We start from the raw sequence: 20653 nt of genomic DNA, 5'->3' as shown, positions 1-20653 counted from the left end.
GGACAAGAAGAATTGAAAAAAAAAAAGGAAAAGGGAGGTTTACTGTTTCACATGTGCACCTTCTGTATGATACAGATGGGTGAATAAATAAGATACAGAGCAGGAAAAATCAATGTGCATATAAATTCAGAATTATTATAGACAGGTATCCCAGTTGAATTTCTCTGGGCTAACTTCCTGTTGATAACCTTCTTAATAAATAAGGCTGAAATTCAAAGCAATGCCATGTTGTTTTGATTAGATTCCAACAGATTCCAACTAATAATGCCAAAAGGGAAGTATCTTGATAAGAAGGGTGAGAAGAGGGATAATTTGGAAGGAGAAATAAAGGGAAAAGGGAAATTGAGAAAAAAAGGAAAGCAGGCAATAGAATACAGAGCATCTGAAGCTTAAGTTCTGTGTGTTATAAAAGAAAATGCTCATTTGTTGTTGAATAGTAGTAGGCATACTGCAAAACTGAGGCAGAACTACAGTTTTGGAAATAAACAAAGCTGCTTTTCACATGTCTATATTTAGGAAGCGGTTTTTATTTCAGCAGCTTAAAGTAGCAGAAATGCCATAGATAGGTGCAGCCAGATTTATAGCAGTAAATCCCAAGTAAAAGGAAATAGCAGTAATATTAGTAACAATGACAGAAAAGCTAGGAAGGACAAAAGAAATGGCCCGTGTCCAGTCAACTCATAGATGTTCCCTTCCATGCAAGTAAACCAGCTGCTATTTATCGTCTTGAATTTCTGCCTCCTCATGACTGGTGAAGGTAGAGTGTGTAGATGGGTTCCTTACTTGAACAAAGCAATGAGCAGTCTTTCTCTCCACAGAGGCAATGCACCATGTTTTCTTAGCAATGAAGAGCTTTTATTATGCATTGAAAAATTCTAGAACAGAACAGCAGGAGTCCCCATGGAGTTGAGTATTTAAACCTTACAGCTTAATAACCATTTGCAATATAATTGGGTTTTGAAATTTGTTGTTATTATTCGTGCTCTTTCAGTTGAAGAGGGAGATGCTTTATTGTTGCTTTGGTTTTTTTGTTTTTCTTCTTAGGACTGTATGATGGTGGGTCTACATACATGTGGTGATCTTGCTGCAAATACACTACGAATTTTCACTGCCAAGCCTGAAATCAAAGCAGTTTGCAGTGTAGGCTGCTGCTACCATCTGTTGTCAGAACAGTTTGAAAACCAAGAAGGTAATTCTTGAGCTTAACTTGTGGCTGCCAGTTTGTATGTTGAGAGTATTATAACTTCTAATTAATAACCTCCTTGTGTTTGTTCCTTTCCAGTGGCTTATTTAGTACTGGTTTTAATTACATTATGTGGGTCATTCACTCCCGGATGCTCTGTAGCTTTTCTGTTATGCCAATATTCCTAATAGTCTTACTGAAATTAGGGACATTAATGTGGAATGGTTTTTATGTGGTTATGAATACAGCTGGTTTTAGTCTATTACTTAACTTGTAAAATGTGGAGGCTTTTTTTAGTCCAGTATGTTTTCATCCATTTGAAATGTTTTGTACCAGATTTTGCCGTTGGCTGTCTGCATGCAACATCCATTTATGTTGAGTTGTACCTATACAACTATGAGCAGAATTAATGCTGCTCTTTAACAGTTAGCTGCTCAGGCAGCTAAGGCACAGCTCCAGTCTGACCACAACACATGCTAATCTTGCTTGCTTTAATGATCTTTTTATGTTGTTTTTATCTGGCTTCGCAACAATTTTAAGAGTTTTTGCAGTGTATTAGCTTCAGTTACTTCACAGTGCTTCTCATCCCAAAAACAAAGAAAAAGAAAATACAGTCGAAATTTCTAAGTTACAGAAATGTAATTAGTAAAAAATTTACAATTCCTTTTAGATAAGAGTTTTTAAAAATTATTAACTTTTCAGGTACTTGTCATTAAGTATGTGTGTCTGAAATATTTGGCTGTTTCTTATTAATGCAAAGAAGACACAACTTCCTGTCTGTAGCTGTAGGATTACTTTTTCCAGACCAGTGCATAAGGCTTTACTAAACTTGTTACTCAGACAATACCGAAGGATCAGGTGTGATAACCTATTCTAAGTTCAAACAAACAGATGTACATGCGTGGTGGTAAGAGATACTGCAGTTTCATAGCAGCATGGAAATGAAGACAAATTGTGTGTGGGAATTTCTAGCTATTTGATTTTTCTCAACTTGAATGATAAAGTCATTCTCTATGAAGAACCTTTAGACAGAAAAAAAAAATGTAGTATTCCTTTTTTTAGGTGGAGAACACATAAGTAGTTCCAGTGATACTAAAAAAATTGGTTGATTTTTTTTTTTACTATTGCTATGAAGGTGCATATTCTAAAATCTATAATGCTGTTGTATTCTACTGAAAAATCATCTACTATATGTTTTTTTTCATGAATGTATGGTGGAGGGGTAAGAGCACAAGGACCGACAGTATCTTAAAAGCTAATACTTCTTGAAAGAGAAAATGGGAAAGAATTTAGACTAGAGCTTGTATCTATGATTACTATGCATGGATTTCAAATTGACAAAGCATTGTAGAGGATGCTAGAGGACTCTGTAACTAATCAGATGGTATAGATCCAACAACTCACTTGTAAAAGAAGTAAACTAATTCATCTTGTAGCTGTCTGAGGTAAGTGGATTTTGGTACTGCTTCCAAAATAGACCAAACGATAGAATCAGGATTGAATAATTTAACTTGGAAGTGGCTTCTGGAGGTCAGCAGGTCCAGATCACAGTGCAAGACAGTGCCAGCTTAAATCAGGTTGTTCAGGGCCTTGTCCAGACATGTTTTGAATACCTCCAAGGACAGTGGTTCAGCAGCCCATTACAATGTTTGCCATCACCATGAAGTTTTTTTCCTCATATCTATTCACAAGTTTCAGCTCTCATGCACTATCTATTGTATTTTCATTGTGCACCTTCAAGAATAGTCAGCCTTAATCTTTTCTGTTCCCTTCCCTTTAGGTAGTTGAAGACAGCAGTTAGATATCTCCTTGACCTTCTTTACAAACTTGTAGTCCTCTTGCCGCCACTGAACTCCAGTATGTCAGTATGGTTTGTTGAAGAGCCCAAAGAAGCACTCTAGATATGCCCACAAGTGCTAAAAAGGGGAAATAGTCACATCCCTTAACCTGCAGGCTTCATCGTTAAGCTTCAGAGTCCTGTCGATTTTCTACTCATGAGTAGAAGATGTCATATCTTTCCAATCTGTCTATAAAGATCCTAAGATAACCTTGCTGAAAGCCTCAGTAAAATCAAGGCTCTCCCTTAGTTCGTAGAGAGAGGTACTGCATCACAGAAGGCAATAAAGTTTGTCAGTGCTTGATAGATTCCTGACAGTTATTCTTCTTGTTCATTATGGGCCTGGGCATGGTTTCCAGGAACATTTATTCCATAAGCTGATTGAGAACTGAGGTTAAACTGAAGATGGGTGTGATGTTTGCCTTTTTGCTGTCACCAGGAACTGCCCCTGATGGATGTGACTTTTCAAAGATGATAGAGCAAGGCCTTTGTGTGACACCAGTCAGTTGCCTCAACTTCCTGAAATGCGTCCCATCTGGTCACATGCACTTGTATTTTGAGTTTCCTTTTGTTGTCCCTGAGACAATATAATCTCTACTGTAGGTAGTCCTTCACTTGTCCAGGCTCTGACACTAAGCTCAGGGAAGCTACTGGCTAAGCTAGACAAAAACCAGAGATTGAAGAGACATGTAGAAGACCTACATGGAGAGAGTAGTTTCAGTATTAGGAAGCAGACTTAGAGCTAGATCTCTGCGGTAATGGATAAAAGTTCTTCCTAAGAAGCTGAGAGAACTGGGGAGAATTTGCTGCAACACAGGAAATCACTTATTTGTTTGAAATCAGTCCAAGCAAGGCAAGCAAGGGTTTGCCTGCAAGAACACAGTGGGAAGTTCTCTTATAAAGCATTTTATACTTATTTTATCTTGACTTTACAGCTTTGAGACTTTCGATTTTTTTAAAAATGTTTTTTTTAAAAATGCCATTGCTCTATTTTATATTTATATTAATTTTTTTGCCATGTTTAAAAGCTTCTTATTTTCTTGAGGTTTGTTCCCATAAGGACAAGGTTGAAGCAAGTCCACCTCAAAACTCCCCCAGAGTAGCACATTTTCCATCTTTGCTGCTTCTTTAATGTAAAAGTAGCTGGTTGTTCTCATAAGTCTAATTGAAGCAGATGTGCCAGCTCACAAGCTGCTGTGGACTGATGGCTGCCATAACTTGAGATGGCTGGGCTGTATGTTGTTTGGCAGTTAAGTTTTTTATAGTACTAAGATTAGTCTTGTTTGAGGCCAGTGAAAAATTGCTTTTTCACTTCATATAACTGGAATTAACTGATATTCGTGAGAAGAAATTTTACCTGTTTTGATGCCTAATGTAATCTTTATAAGTCTGAGGTGGTGAATTGACAAAATATCAACAAAATATTATTATGCTATTTTTAGCAGGCTATTCAATCACCTTGGCTGTCACAAGTTTTGGGTTTCTTGCTTCGGTGGAGTTGTCTACGGGGAATAATGCCTTAAATTTCTTATATATTCTGAAAATAGTAAGGATATTGCAAGACTGCCTGATTCAGTTTACCATGGGACCCACTGTGAATATGCTGGGAGCATTTCTAATGAAAGTAGTTCCCAGTAGTCAAAGCCTGGAATATTGCAATCGTTATACAGTGTCCTTCTATGTGTCTCTAAATAAGCTAAATTAATGAAGAAATTTTTGTAATGAGACTACATTTCAAATTATGCTGGGAATAATTTTAAACTCTTAAGATCATGAAGGCCTTTGTTTTGATTTATGAGTAACTACAACAGCTAAGAGGTGCTGTGTAATGTCAAATTCCGATTCAATATTAAAAAGCTGAAGCCAGTGACTTTTAACACCTGTCTTTAAATTTCACTGCTGTTACAAGCTGTATCAAATACTAAATTTCAGTTAATAAGGACTATTATGACAGCTCTTGGAAAATTCTAAGTAGTTTTTCTTTGGCTTTCTCTAAGGAGAATTGGCTGTTTTTACAGAGATTCTTCTATGGATAAAATGCACTTGGCCATTAATATAATTGATTCCTTTGGGTTTTTCTTCACTGTTACAGCATCGGATAGTCAGTTACATCAGCGTAGTAATGATTTTACTATTTGACACTTTTTACATAAACCTATTTACATAGTGAACCATTATGGCATTTTTTTCTGGAAACAATCCATTTGCTAGTGAATTTTAAGTTAAAACAAACTCCATGCCTCTGTTCAGGAGCTATTGTTAGGATTTTTGGGAGCTGTTTTATCTTACATTTAGGTAATACATTTCTGGGGCAGTGTACCAGCTGGACTATAATTATTCCTTAACAGACAGTAACTGCAGATTTAAGATATTTTCAAAAAAGACTTGACTTTCCTTAGAAAGGAATTGATTTTTTTCAGTATTCTAATTCTCTTCCTTCTATCCTCCAAATCACTAAACACATCAGTACCAGTATAGAAACCAATGAAATTTTTCAATATTGTATCCTCTGTTTTGAGGAAAAAACACATGAGCATTACTATTGCTAAGGAGCTACTTATTTATAAGTATTTCATAATTTGAAATAAGACATCAGTGTAGTTGTATAGGTAGCTTCAATGATAGCTGTCTGATAGAAACCTTTTTTGAGGTTAGCTTGAGTACTGCAAATCACGAACTCCAGCTTTTGTAAGGATTTCCAGGATCAGGTCACTGTCCTGGGAAGAAGAAGGTACATGCTGGGCAACAAAGGTCTAGAGCCGTCCTGGAAGCTGTGGAGAGTACCTTCTCAATAAGGCACTCTGCAACAAGTCAGCAAACTTTTCACAGAAGCGTAAAAGCCTTGGTCTCTCAAGTTACATAAATATAAACTTTTACTACATTTGTTAAGCTCTAACTTTTAAAAGCTAGTGAACATAATTAGGAGAACCAGAAAAGATGCACAGGGTTGGCAAAATTCACATATAGAATTTTAGCAGATTTGTGGAAACTGAAAAGGCCTTGAATAAGGTGCATTCAGCAGACAAAAACTTCAAAACTAAATTTCCTGAAGGATTCCTTACACAAACACAATGGCTGCATATCACTCAGTTCCACTGAAATATGGAAAGATTTGTCACTGTTTTAGAAACATTAGAGGACAGATGATTTATGTGTTGCCTAGGTGTATTTTCAAAGATATTCCACAGCCAATGTCTTAGAATAGCTATCAGTGATACCATGGCAACACAGCAAAACACTTTGAAGCAAAAGATCAAAATGCTTGATTTCCTTTCCAAGGCATCTGTAGATACTGCTGCACAGGGCACATTTCACGAATTTGTGACAGAGCTAACAAGTCACTAAAACCCAGATGGTCTCTATCAAAATTTATCCTGAAAAAAATATGAAAATATTAACTAGGTAAGTTTTACAGATGTTAAATAACAGCATTACCTATTTATGTTATTATTTTTCATTAATAAATGTAGAAAAAATATATCAAAACTGGAAACTATCTTCCGTTTATAGTTTTGCATGGGTATACACAGTAAGACATTATAATTGAGAAAGCCAAGGTTTCTAGTATCATAGAATGGTTTGGATTAGAAGGGACCTTAAAGATCTAGTTCAAACCCCCACCTGCAATGAGCAGGGACACCTTCTACTAGACCAGGTTGCTCAAAGGCCCATCCAACTTGATAGTCTTGAACACTTCCAGGGATGGGGCAGCCAAAACTTCTCTGGGCAACCTGTGCCAGTGCCTCGCTACCCTCATAGTGAAGATATTTTTTCACAATATCTAGTCTAAATCTACTCTCTGTCAGTTTAAGGCCATTTCCCCTTGACCTGTACCTACATGACTTTGTAAAAAAGTCACTCTCCAGCTTTCTTGTAGGCCCCCTTTAGGTACTGGTGTTTTCTGTGTTTTGTTTGTTTGGGGTTTTTTTACTTAATTCTAAATGACTGGGGTTTTTTCCTTTTCTTAGTGCCAGGTTGATGTTTTTATTGAACTGTCAGGTCTCAGTTCAGAGCCATTCATTGTATATTTAAAGTTAATATTTTTCCCAAAGTGAATAACTTTCAGCAACACTGAATTTTATATACCATTTCATGTCTAATTTTTACTAGAAATTGCTCTGGTTTTTCATTACCCTTAAGATCATCATAAAACTTTGTCGTGCTCTTCATTAACTGTCTCTGATTATTTGTGAATTTGATCAAGAACCTGTTCCAGCAGAAGTCTCTTTAGGCCTCTTCTGGTGATCTCTGTCCTCTGTGAACAAATGATACTTTATTCCTATCCATTGTTTCTGTCACTTACCCATAGGAATATTTTATCTTGTTCTGTGTTTTGGTAGTTTCTCTAATGGTCTTGTTGAATGTCATTTGAAAACCTACTCTATCTTTCTTGTATAAGTGTTACTTGAAGCCTTAAAAGAAAAACTTGCAATATGTTTATGAGATATGACTTTTTAAGAAAATCACATTGACTCCTTCCAAATATATTATAGTTCCTCAAATACCCAGTGACTCTATTCTTTAAAATACTTGCTGTCTATAAAAATATGAAGTTTCCAGTTTGGAAACTCCCTGTTTTCCCTTGAGCTCTTCATAAGAATTAAAATTACATTACCTGTTTTCAGATCTCTAGAATCAAAGAGTCTTAATCAAGAAGTTGCATACTGCAATTTGACAATTTCAACTTGGTTTTTGTTTTTGCATTAATGCTTTATGGTCTTAGCAATTTTTTGCTGTTTACAACTTATATTTTTTTATAACTTCTAGGCATCCTTTAGATATTATCCTTTTAGATATTTCATCTGATGAGTCCCTTCTCTGAAGCAGAACTGTGGCTTAAGAACTGTATTTAGCTTTTCTTCCATGCCCTGTTTCCTTGAGCAATTCTTTATAGTTTTATCAAAATTGTAGTCCTATAACTACTATAATTTTCTATTTATAAGAAATTCTGTAGACAGAGATATGCAAAAGGTTGAAGAGTTTTGAGATTAAAATTAAAGAAAAATTGAAGTCCATACAAATTATTTTCAAAGAACATACAGAATTATGTTTTACTTTTATAACCACTGAAAGAAAAATGTTTTTGCTTCCCTGTGCCAATTACACCGCTGACGTAAGACAGTTATTTGTTAATAACCTTTTTTCTTCTGTCACTGTGCAGAATGCAGTTAAATAGCTTGTGCTGTCTCAAGGAAAACCAGAATAATACTCTAACAGTTTCATACTCTGAAATGGAGTCAGAATATTTACAGCATAATAAAAATTACATAGCTGAGAAGGGAAAAAACTTCACATTCTTTATAATGATTGTTACTGAGATCTAGTGCAAAAAGACTAATTCTACTGAGAAGATAAGAATTACTAAAGCTATAAATCCTTGGTAAACAAGATTAATCTCCTGTTGGGATGGTAGTATTTATAAAACTGTTGAGGCACGTTGTCAGTTTATATTTTCTGCTGGTCTGAATAGGGTAATTCCTTTCCTAACTTCTGTAAGAATAATCTGTGCATAGTGATAGCCTTTGTATGTCAAGAACAAAGAGTTTATGGTATGTTAACTAATGCCTGTTTGTCCAGCACTTATTAAGAGCTCTGACAAGAATTCTCTGGGAACAAAATATGAAAGTGATGAACTACACATGTTCAATATACCATTTATTTCAGTAACATCTGCAGGAATGTAAAAATAGTCTTCTGAAAAAATAACATACCAAATAATTGTCTATTTACCTCTTTTCAAAACGAAAAAAAAATTTCTTTTAGGGCTTTTTATGTTTTGCATTTTATACCAAACTTAGCAAATAAACGCATTTGTCTATTTGAGAAGGGAGAGAAGCAGAAAAGATCTTTCAAACTGAAATAAGACAGGAAAAGCATTCTTTTAAAAGCAAAGGCCATTTTCAAATACAGAACTTCAGAAAACTTTCTTCTATCTTGAAATATAGTTTCTGTGAAGTCATTTAAGGTATCTTCCACAGTTTTAGTGACAATGATTGCTTTTTATAAGTATCAGGATATTTCCTTTTTATACATCTTTGTAGCATAATGTCAATGTAAATATACAATTGTGCATGTTCTAACCCTTCAGTCTACAGCATATAAGTAGGCTACATAATTTGTGGTATTTGAATGACTTCAGCAGGGTTCCTTTTAACCATAATATTCCCCACAGACTATTGCAATTTCAAGGCCTTTGTGAGAAAAATCTAATGTACAATGTGACCTTTGAGTGTTAATACAATGTGGATGTTACAGGGTTTGTCATGCAGAAGACTTCTGATGTATTATTAATAACAATAGTATAAACACTCCTACAGTTCTCGCATAGGCCTATCTCATGTTTGTTACAGAAGACCTATTTCCACTAAGATAATACATAAATTTGCCACTAATGACAACTGAGATGGGGAGAATTAGAAGTAGGAGGTATAAAATACAGTTCCGTTAGTGTTACTGGTTACATTAAAAGATATATAAAGATAACTACATATTGTGCCTGTGCATATATTATACTTCTTTCTCCTACTTTGCAAAGGGGATTTTTCTGATTTAGCATACAAATTCTTTTACTTTTTTAAATTTGTGTCACACCTTGCTAACTGAGTGCTATGAGAGGTGTTCGGTAGTATGAGAAGGTTGTAATTGGCTTCAGTAGGAGTTTCCTCCAAGTGAAAGAGGTAGGCAAGTCTAGTATATAAACCAGCCTTAGTCAGTGTTGAGAGTCATCTTCTTTTTGTTTGGAGTTTATTAAAAGCAACTGCAGAAAATTTCATTGTCCAGTCTAAGAAAATAAATTTTTATACATAAGAAAACTGAGAAAATTGTTGGAACACAGTAGAAAGAGTTTATATAAAAATACTCTTCCTTTAGCTTGCACATTCATAGGGCAGTTTATGGATTTTTGTATCCCATGATTCCATTTTATTTTTACACTAAAGAGAGCTTATACATTTGCCATGTTTACTGATAAAGATTAGATTTTTTTCCAGATAATTTAACTTAATAATTAGCGGTCATTTTCCTTTCCAATTAATACAGTTATAATTAGAAAAAAAAAAAATAACATTTTTAATATTATAGTTACAATTTTGAGTACCAGAATATAATATTCTTTTTACTAGTAAATATTTTGGTTTGTGCATATGGAAAATGACTACTGTCTCTTGAATGATCATATCAGTGGAAATAGCATAGCGTTTGAGATATATATATATATATATATGTGTGTCCAAATCAAGGGCCGTGTTTATTTCTTATTCATTGGGTGTTTGTGTTGGAGTGTCATGTTTCTGTTGTTGATTTTTAATATGACTAGTGCTAAGTTCCTAGAATTAAGTAACAGGTCTGGAAAGCAATATTTTAATACAATTTTAGCAAAGAATTTATTTTCATTTCCTGTCACAGCTACTTACCTCAACTTTTATGTCAGTTGCTGGGTTTTTCAGTAGAACTAGAATGAACTCTCTTTTCTTCTGGGAGACCAGGCTTCTTCTTCACTGAGCTACTTCTGAGCCTGAGCTTCTTGTCTCCCTCTTCACTCTGCTTCTCTGATTTGTCTAGGTTGTTGTAGGTCCTTCAAGGCCTTCCAAGTGGTAATCAGTCTAGAAGAATGGGGGTCCCTGCCTTCCTTACTGTGACCCTATTGAAATGCCAGTATTGACATAAAACTGTCATAAACCATTTCTTCATCTTTCACTTGCTGTTTCCCTTCAAAGTTTTCTTTTAGCTTTCAGTAATTTTTCTATTATTAATCATATGTTATTATGCTCAAAGTAACAGATACAAAATCTTTTTCCTTAGTCTTATGAATAGCAGCTGAAGGAACTTGAGTTGTTTAGTTTGGAGAAGAGAAGGCTCAGGGTGGAGCTTATCACTCTCTACAACTACCTGAAGGGAGGATGTAGTGAACTGGGGGTCAGTCTCTTCTCCTAGGTAACAGGTGATAGGACAAGAGGAAATTGCCTCAATCTGTGCCAGGGGAGGCTTAGATTGGATATTAGGAAAAAAATCTTCACCAAAAGGGTTGACAAGCGTTGGAACAGGTTGCCCAGGGAAGTGATAGAATCACCATCCCTGGAAGCATTTGAAAGAGGTGTAGGTGTGGTGCTTAGGGCCATGGCTTAATGCAGACTTGGCAGTGCTAATGGCTCATCTTGATTGTAAAGGTCTTTTCCAACCTAAATGATTCTATGATGAAACTGAGATCAAAAAATTGAAGAGAAGAAAGGAAATTAATTTACATTGCCATTTACAGTTCTCAAATGTGCCCTGCTGCTTCCTTCCCCCACCTCCCCCTTTTTTTTTTTTAATCAGTTTTACACTTCTAGAAATGTTTGCTATCTTCCTTGGAAGAAGGAAGACAGTAATTAGACAGAAGATTCTCCCAAGGATTTTTAGATCATAGCTTTTTATATGAGTTTAAGATGCAGTTTGGGCATTTACTCTTTAAGATACGTTGTCTAACAACTTCAAATGCAGAAATAGGGATGGTGGGATAGAGAATAATAAGGAACAAAGGGAAAGGAAATAATTTAGTCCTGTGTATTAAAGCTTTTTCTTTTACCTGACCATCAATATGTCAGGAACTACGCAAGCAAGGATATTAATCCTGTGGTTGTTATCTCTCAGATATTGCTCTTTGAATTAAATAGCTGAAGAGAAGATCTTAGTGCCAGCCTTGAGGATTCAGCCATACGTGTTATAGGTGCCATGTCATGTTACCTTTATCTGCTTGTCTTTGATGAGAATCCCAAGGCATTGTTGGCCAAGAAGTGTATGATTAATATAGAGATTTTTCAATGTGGTTGGCAGTCCTTGCACGATTACCTCACAGTGACAGCTGTGTCTGATCTCCAGTCAGTTGTGCTTTTTCTGTCCAGTTGGCACTCGTTTTATTTTTGGCTTGAGTATTCTCTAGCTTCCCAGGAGTAGTTCAAAATGGAGCCTTCCATAGTCCTGCATTTATTTTCATCTTTGTTTTTCAATTTTCATTCATGATCACAGAAAGAAGTCATAGATCCTCAAGTACACTAGGTGTGAAGTACAAATATGCGACTGAATTTAACTAATAAGTGTCTGAACCCCAGGTTTCTCATGCTTTGATACTGAGAAAATGAAAAAAAAAGCGAATAAAACCTTTGAAAAGCAGCTCCATGAATCAGTGGAAATTGCCATTATAAATATCTAAATCATACACTGAAGTAGAAAGGCAAGTTGGGGAATTGTAATTCATAACTGTAGGGGAATTTGGAAACTGGAGGTACAGGATGAATCAGCTGAAATAGATGGCAATATCAAATTAATAACAAATGGATAGAAGATGTGACTTTTAATGTAATTAAAAAAAAATAGGAATTTGAAGTTCTCTAAGGAGTACTTCTACATTAACTGATTAGATTGCTGCATGCAATATTTTACATTACTGATCACACTTCACAAATAAATGTAGATGTAGGGTGTTTTTATCCAATGCAGCTTTTAAGTGGTAAAAGACAAAGACGTAATTAAGCATTTAGAACTGACAAGATTATACTGCAGTAACTCAGTGGATGATATTATTAAGAACTACTCATATACACCATTTTGAAACATATTTCAAATTCTTAATATTAACATTTCAATAATATTTCAAATCATTAATACATTTCTGTATTAAATGGCAGAAACTGATAGATAAATTTCAATACAGAAACTGATTTCAGTCTTCATGGTAATTTTTAAAGGAAATTTGAGATTCTGTCACTAAAAACTACCATTACAGTGGTTTCATACAGCACTAGCTGGGGGTGTACTATCAACATAACTGTACTAAATTAGAATAAACTCTCTTTCTCTTGAAGTTATGTTCTCATGCTGATAAAAAATCAAGAGACTGGTGTTTCACAACATTTCAATAATAATTGCACAAGTAAAGATAAAATTTAGGACTGAAGTGAGCAATTGTTTTTTTTCTAAGGAGAATATGATTTCTTAAACAAAATACAGTGAGTGGGAACTTCAGCCTGTGCACTAAAAGGATATTTCTGCCTTCTCTTTGCCAGATGCTGTTTACAATCAGATGAACTTCATTACTAGAAAATAAATATCTTCTGTTCTCATTATGAATATTCTCGAAAAATCTTAAAAATCTTAGAATAGAAAGATAAAGTGCATTTCAAGAAAATCAGAATCCTCTACTTTATAGTACTTTGCCATTTTCATAACTTACTTGTATTACTGTGTTTTTAGAGAGAAGATGAAAAATTTCCAAACAGACATTATAATCACCTATGCCATACCACAAAGAGTGATTTTATGGTTTGTTGTTTCTTTGTTGGTTGTTTTTTTTTTTTTTTTTTAATAAATTGTCCATTAACCATTGGGATAGGCAGTATTTTGTGACAAAATTGGGATTGTTTCTGTTTAAAAAATAGTGTTCAATACATTATCTCAATAAAAATATCTCTTCTAGAAGATGAAGCAGTAAACACAGTAATTTAGTTGTTATATTGGGAACTGCAGTTCAGAATAGTTGGGAATGGCAAGAAATTAAAAAGATGAGAAGTGTAAATGCAAATACATTTTTATGAAATGTTACCGAAGAAAGGTAAAAAGGAAACTGAAAGACCACATGGTATCCTAGTTACGTTTATTTCTCTTGTAACAATGAAGTGTTTTGGTCCTGATATTTCATAGAAACTATATAGTGCCATAAAGCTGTGCAAAGTAAATTATAAATATTAAAACTCCAGAAGTTGTAGTTTCTTGCTTTGAGATGAACTATGGAAGGCCAAATATTAAAGATAGTGGAGAAGCTTGTCCTGTTCTCTTGAAATTCCTTGGAAACCTCTGTGCATATACAGAAGGATTAGCTAGTAAAATCATCTGACTTCTACTGACAGATATTTTTCCTGTAACTACCAAAAAATGAAACAAATAGAAAACATTCACTCTTCTGTATTTTGGAAAACCAGTGTCCTAGATACACAAATGGTTTAGTTAGTTAAACAACTCTTTTAAAAAAATGTGTTTGAAATAATGCTGAGCCAGTAAGAGTCTTACTGGATCGGTGAATAGGATGGTAGCAACTATAAGGCTCACCTAAAGCTTTTCTCTGCATCTAGGCAGAATTAAATAACTGAAGTTGTAGTTGAACTCACTATCAATATATACTTATTGTGATTTATACTTTTATTGTTACTCAGGGTAATGTTTTCAGTGTATCAGATGTCCATATGTATTGCCTTTTTTTTTTTTTTTCATTTTGAAGTTGAATAGAAAGAAAGAATATCCTTTACAAAGTTCAAAATAGTACAGGTGCTCCAGATAGTATATGCCGCTAGTATTGCAATATTATAAAATTTACACAAAATGGAAGTTCAGTTCCTCTACAAAACTTAAGAGAAATTTACTGATGGTCTTATAAAAAGTTCCAAATAATTAGGGGACAGGAAATAACATAAGACTTCCAGCACCAAGTTAAGAAATAAGACTTCCTTCTGACAAAATATTAAAACACAGTAGTAGTATTGGGTTCCCAGGAGAAGTGGGAAGGTAATCTGACATACTTTTTAGAAAATTTTATCTTGTTCAGTCGAGGATGAAGTATGAGACTTTGCCTTTATTTAAATTTAAAATGTTTTACAAATATAGACCTGAGGCTTTGTATTCCTCTTTGCTAGACAGCACTGAGGGAAAAAAAATCTTTGAATATTTTTCTGTTGTGGCTGGCATCTGGATGTATTTGCACTTGTTTCCCAAAGTGTTAATCTCCTCCACAGGATTTCAAGTTATGTAATAAACCAAAGACAGCTTCTCCATACAGTATATGGTATGAAGGAATGTGAGAAATTAGCTGCTGAAGGGTTAGTCGTGAGACATCTGTGTGATCACAGGAAGAGTAAGTAAATCCATTGAAGGATTGCTTAATGTGAATATTTAAAGGATTTTACCACCTATGTTTTAAGGTCCATAAAGTTCCTTTGTTTTTCAAAAGAGATAAAAAAAAAATGATAATGGAAAAAGCTGGTGAAAATTTTGAAAATAATCTATTAAAATCCCTTTCTAGGAGAGGAGATTTTATGCCTACCAGAAAAATGTTCTTTACTATTAAAAAAAGAATGGTAAGGACAGGATTAGTTTGGCTAAATATATAATATATATATTTGAACAACTCTTCCATGAAACTGTGAATGTTAGTAAGCTCAGTCAGAGGGCAATAATAGGACTTTTTTTCCTTGGTTAATGACTGGAATTGTTCTTTTCTGTTTTATTCAGCTTTATACATTTTGGTGTTATCTACACTTTGTTTATCCTGCTGTGTGTAACTGGGTGATTTTGATGAGAATGTTTTCTGACTTCTGCCAGATGTCTCCAATTTATCAGGACAGTGAGCAATAACAGCGAAGTATCTTCAAGCTACCTTAATCAGTGTTTTACTGTGTAGGTTTCCAAAGAACCATCCTATTCCACAAAGCTGAACTAGGATACAAGTTTGCATGTTGTTCATGATGCTGCTTTAACTCTAACATGTTTTCTGTGTTCTCTTCCTCTGTAAGTGATTTACTGTGAAATTATAGTTTGGTTTATAGATTTCGTTCTAGAACATAACTTTTTTTTTTTTGCAATTGTTTATTTTGTTGTAATATAAAAAATAGAAAATACACTGTTTTGTTAAACTGAAACCTGGTGCTCAAAAAAAGGTTGGTGGGTTTTTTTCCTTTTTTGAAAATAAAAATATGTTTTTCTTAGCTCTGGTGGCAATTCTGTATCATATAATCTGCCTGAGTCTGTAGAGTTGAAAATTTTACTCCTGCCACTGAGACATATTTCTGAAGAAAGGGGTGCAGAGTTTCAGCGGTGCCTGTGAAGGTGATCTACCCTGGCCCAAGCACATTGGTCTTGACTGAGCATTGGAATAGGTTGCCTAGATTGATTGTGAAGTCAGTTTCCTTCCCTGGAGATATTCAAGAGCTGTCTGCACACGATCCTGAGCAATGTGCTGTAGGTGACCCTGCTTGACCAGGGAGGTTGGAGTACATGACCTCTGCTGGTCTCTTCCAATCTCAACCATTCTGTGATTCTGTAATACTTGCAACAATTCATTTTACTAAATGTGAGATTTAGTCTTTTTTAAGAGGTTAGTTTAGAGAGAAAGTTATAGCTATTTAACTAATAGGTTCTAGGATTATACCCCAGCATAGCTTCAGTTCAGTTCATCAAATGATTACTTAGATTCCTCAATTTCTTAACTTTTAATTGAATGAATTCTGTCTGATTGGTTACTCTATATTGAATTATTAATGTGATTGCTTCATGCATTGTTGAATGTTAGAGCTCAAACTGAGCTTGAGCTGTTTGCTGTGAAATCTTCCATAAAATACCCATACTTAAAATGTTGCTTGAATGTTTTGGGAGATTTATACAGATTGGAACAGCTGCTGTCTTATCAGATAGGTGCACAATATGGTAATTAGCAAGCTATATAACATTAATTATATCTGAAAATAGTTGCAGGCATTAAAAGAATTTCCTGGGTTTTAAAATGTAGCTGATAAACTTTATGATTTTATAGCAATATATTCATCCTACAATTTTATTTTTTTTTTAATCAACAGTGTGCTTAAGAGTGGCCTGGATGTGGAAAACTAAATGGAACTCAAGGCAATACTGTGTATATGTGGTCAATTTTAGATATACACAAAAATTTCTAAGTTAGAGCATTAGTTTCCCTCTCTTTTTCTCCTATTTTACAGCTTCAGTAAATTAAATGAAGATGGTGCTTTGCCTGATTATCTTTTTCAAAGGTATCATAAATTCTTCAGAATCATGCATGAGTACAGTGCACTAATACTGAGATTGTAGCTCAGTGGGTGGCAACTTTAACTTTCATGAATGATTAGTTTGCCTAGAGGATAGGGTGTAAATTAAAAGGGTTTACTTGAAAAGATAATGATTTCATCTTTCTAGCTCAGTTTGCAAATTTTTTTTGAAATATTTTAGTGTATGTATTAGAAAGATTTATTAGTGTGAATCATACAATTGGAGCCATGGCAGTAATTGTTGTCTTTGCAAAAAAAATATATATTTGATAAGTGCTTCTTACAATCGCTGCAGTAGAAATACTCAGTTTTATTCCAGGTACTCAGTAATGAGACTTGAAATTAATAAATATTCTATAGCTTGTCATTAGGCACTTACAAAATAGAATTAAAATCCTATTTTTAAATCATGGTTCTCAAACCAGTGTTCATCCCCTAAGAGCCTCTGGTATTTCTCAGGGCAAAAAGGAGAACAAAGTGTGAGGTTGCCTGCAGAAGATTACCTTGTCACTCTCTAGAGATCAGGAAAGACTTGGGGACTACCACTAGAAAACAAAGGGCTTTTGCTGTGAGGAGGAGGGTTGTATCCTTTATAGCTTCCTATTTCCCTTTTTGTTTGCTTAACTTTCATGAAATGAATTCTACTTACACGTACGTTTCTCAGACTGGTGGTAAATCTGAAGAGTCGTATTTCTGCTGTCCTCTTTTTAACCTCTTTTTGTATGATTTATCTTCAAATATTCACTGGTCATCTTTCTATGCTAAAAGCCAGGATCCCAGCCAATTTGGGATTTTTAGTTGGTTTGTTGGGTTTTTTTAAAAAGTTGTAATTCTTATTTAGTATTCTAAAAAATCAGCTGACAAATGTGCTAATGAAAATTCAATACGTTGTAGATTTTGTCTACATTTAAAAGTGGGTATTATGAACATCTATAAAGTAATCCCTGTACTTTAGTTTTTCCACATTTGCATTAGCGTTAAACATGAAGAATTGTGTTGTTATTCAAAATATAAATGTTACTGAAACACACTGAGCACAGACTGTGATGCAAATGCCTCTCAGTGTTTTGAAGAAACAGCAAGAGCCTTTGCAGCTGCTCTTTTCTGGAAAACAAACAGTCTGCCTCACAACAGAAAGGGCTTTCAGAACTGAAATAAACAAGTACTGAAATAAACAAGTTTCTGTGTGATGTTTGGAAGATGTTTATGATAGAAGAAGAATCCAATGAGAGGGATACTGAAGTCCTGCTACATTAAATGACTGCCAAGCTTACATTTTGTGACTCATGGCATGGCATAGGTGCAATGAGTATTTGCAAACTCTTCTCTTGTCCCCTGGAATGTTTGGGGTTTTTTTCTAGATTTTTGCAAAAGCAAATAGTTTTTGAAAATCTGATGTTTTCAGGAATTCAGCAAGCTAAAAACATCTGGTGCACGGAAAATATGTTTTCTATAGCATGACCATGGGTTTTGGTACTATACTAGAACAGTTAAGTGTTTCTGCTACCATTAACTACTGTTCATTTTGCTCAATACTTTGTGTTCTGTAAGAGAAAAGTAGCCCATGAAAGCTGTGCCTTTTGGGTTTTTTCCATTTTGCAGAATGCCCCAATGAAGTGTGGGGATTTCCCATGTGTCAGTACTTGAAGGACAAAGGCTGGTGCTGTGGTCGCAATGCTAGAATGTCAGCATGCTTGGTATGGTTTCTCTTCTTTTCTTTTTCCTACTGAGAGCTTTGTACAGATGTTACAGGATTCATTGTTTTTGGCTTCTAATCCTAAAGCCATGAGTTTAATCCAAGACTCTACAGAATAACATCATTAATGTTGTAAGCATGGTGAATTAGATCTAAAAAAAAATAGTATTGACCTTCCAGCTTTATATATTTTATACTTGCTGAAGGTATGAAAAAAAGGAGAATTGACAGAAATGTTTTTTAAGAGTGGACAGAAGGGCCAGACCTTTGTTGAAACCTGAACAGGGTAACCCCTCAGGGTAAGAGTTCCTGGCCAAGGACTTAGGGGGAACAAGGTAGTTGTAGAAGGATTGCAATCAGTAACTCCCCCAACACCTTCATGATTCATAATATTGAATGTTCTGACTGTATAAAACCCGGACAAATTTGCCTATTCCAAAAACTAGAAGAGCTCTAAAATCCATGCGGCTTAAGAGACTGGAAACATCTTTTTAATATTGCACCAAGAGACAAAGTGCTTTTAAAGACATAACCTCATCAAACAGTATGGTAAACTGTTGTCTAATTTGAAAAAACAGATAAGTACTGAACATTTCAACCACTGTTTCATTTAGAAGAACACTATTCCTTTCTGCTATTAATTTTTAATTTCTGGTATCAAGATGAATCACATTAGGTCCTGGCTAGCCTCTGCTGCTAGCTCTGTGCCTCTGTTACAGAGAGCAGTGTAGAATAAAGACGATTTAGGCTAATGCATAAGGTTATGTAAACTTGAACTAACATGATAGTTAAATGCTATCAGGAAAAAGGATAGGAGGACAGTTGTTTAGTATTCATAAGGCTTAAATGTGTTACTCTTGGCAAGGTACAAGAAAAGAAATTGTTCATTTTAGAGATGTTACTGTAAAACTAATCATGAAAAGTACTTTGTAAAAGGGATTTACATTTTCTCTTTTTGTTGTCAGTGTCATACAATACCAATTCTTCCTCAGCTGACACATTAGCTATTTCCTTTCCCATTCCATTTATTTTGGAAACAAGTTTGGGCTGGTTTTCAACAATGGTAGGAAGATAAATTTTTTAAGAAAATGACCCCCAAGAGACAGTACCGATCGTGACATATATTTCTATTTTAGATTTCACAGAAATTTGGCAGTTTAAAACTTTTTTGTTTAAACATTCACAAAAGGCAAAGAGTTCTCGTGTGTCACTAGATACTTTTCCTATTATTATATTTGTAATTCTCTATGCATTTTTCATTAGGATTTCACTAGGATTTTCCTTGTCTTCTAGGAGGTACAAGGGAGACAGTGCAGTGCAGCTAGGCACTCATCTTCCTAGCAGTAATGGCTGGCTAGGAGAAAATGAGTCTGCTGTGCAATGATCATTATTGCTGATGCTCATTATTACATGTCATTCAAACTGGTTAAAGTGCCAAAGGCCAAAGGTTCTGGATGACAGTTTCAGTTTCAGACCCCTGCAGTACATATTAGAACCCACATCCATTTTCTAAGCAGCAGCAGATATATGCTGGCATGAAAGTTACAGCTTATACAGCAAAAGTTAGACCTGAGAGTCAGCCAAAGCCATGAACAGAGGAACTGCAACTATTTGGACCATGTTGAAGAACTGTCTGAAATACAAGATCAGTCCTAAAGCTAGAAAAAGTGGGTGATTCAGACACAGACTTATTTAGTGTAGTGGAGTTTGGGGACTAAAGGTGGCAATGACCTGTAAATTGTGAGTCAAATTTGGTTTACTATCTAATATGTTGTAGTGTCAGATAATTTACTGAATTTTTGTCCTCGTTTCTACTATGATCGTTAATACTCGATTGAATTTTTTATGAACACAGTGTCTTTTCAAGTGTGGAAAAGTCTTCCATGCTTTTAATTCTTTGTCATTCTTTGTCACTATGGATCATAAAAATCAAGTACTTTCACACCTCCATTAGAATTTATGGTACGAAGAACCTAGTGAAAGATAGTTCACAGTATTTTAAACAGCAGTCTCTCTGAAGTTTTCATTTTCTCTACATATGGGAGTTCAGAACTTATCTGAATACCATGACTAAAAGTATTTAAAGATTTTGTACATTGAACTAATATTTACTTTAAAATAGCTGAATATACAAAGTG

At 34.7% G+C, this 20653-nt stretch overlaps 1 protein-coding gene across 6 annotated transcripts in view; it reads left to right on the top strand.

Moving 5' to 3' along the window:
• The window catches only part of METTL25 (methyltransferase like 25), a gene marked incomplete at its 5' end in the record, with an annotated part of 58473 nt that overhangs the window by 18032 nt on the left and 19788 nt on the right, over positions 1–20653 (top strand). For all 6 annotated transcript variants that reach the window (XR_013958736.1, XM_080637528.1, XM_080637527.1 and 3 more), the window contains 2 exons: positions 1045–1189; positions 18422–18516. Coding sequence is in view for 5 of the 6 variants with exons in the window: in XM_080637528.1 (XP_080493654.1) it covers positions 1045–1189; positions 18422–18516 (240 nt within the window). The remainder of the gene's footprint in view (positions 1–1044; positions 1190–18421; positions 18517–20653) is intronic.

Source organism: Psittacula echo (assembly GCF_963264785.1).
Source record: "Psittacula echo genome assembly, chromosome: 1".
Classification (NCBI taxonomy): Eukaryota; Metazoa; Chordata; class Aves; order Psittaciformes; family Psittacidae; genus Psittacula; species Psittacula echo.
Note: the sequence above shows the minus strand (reverse complement) of the source record. Positions and strands in the feature narration are given on the sequence as shown.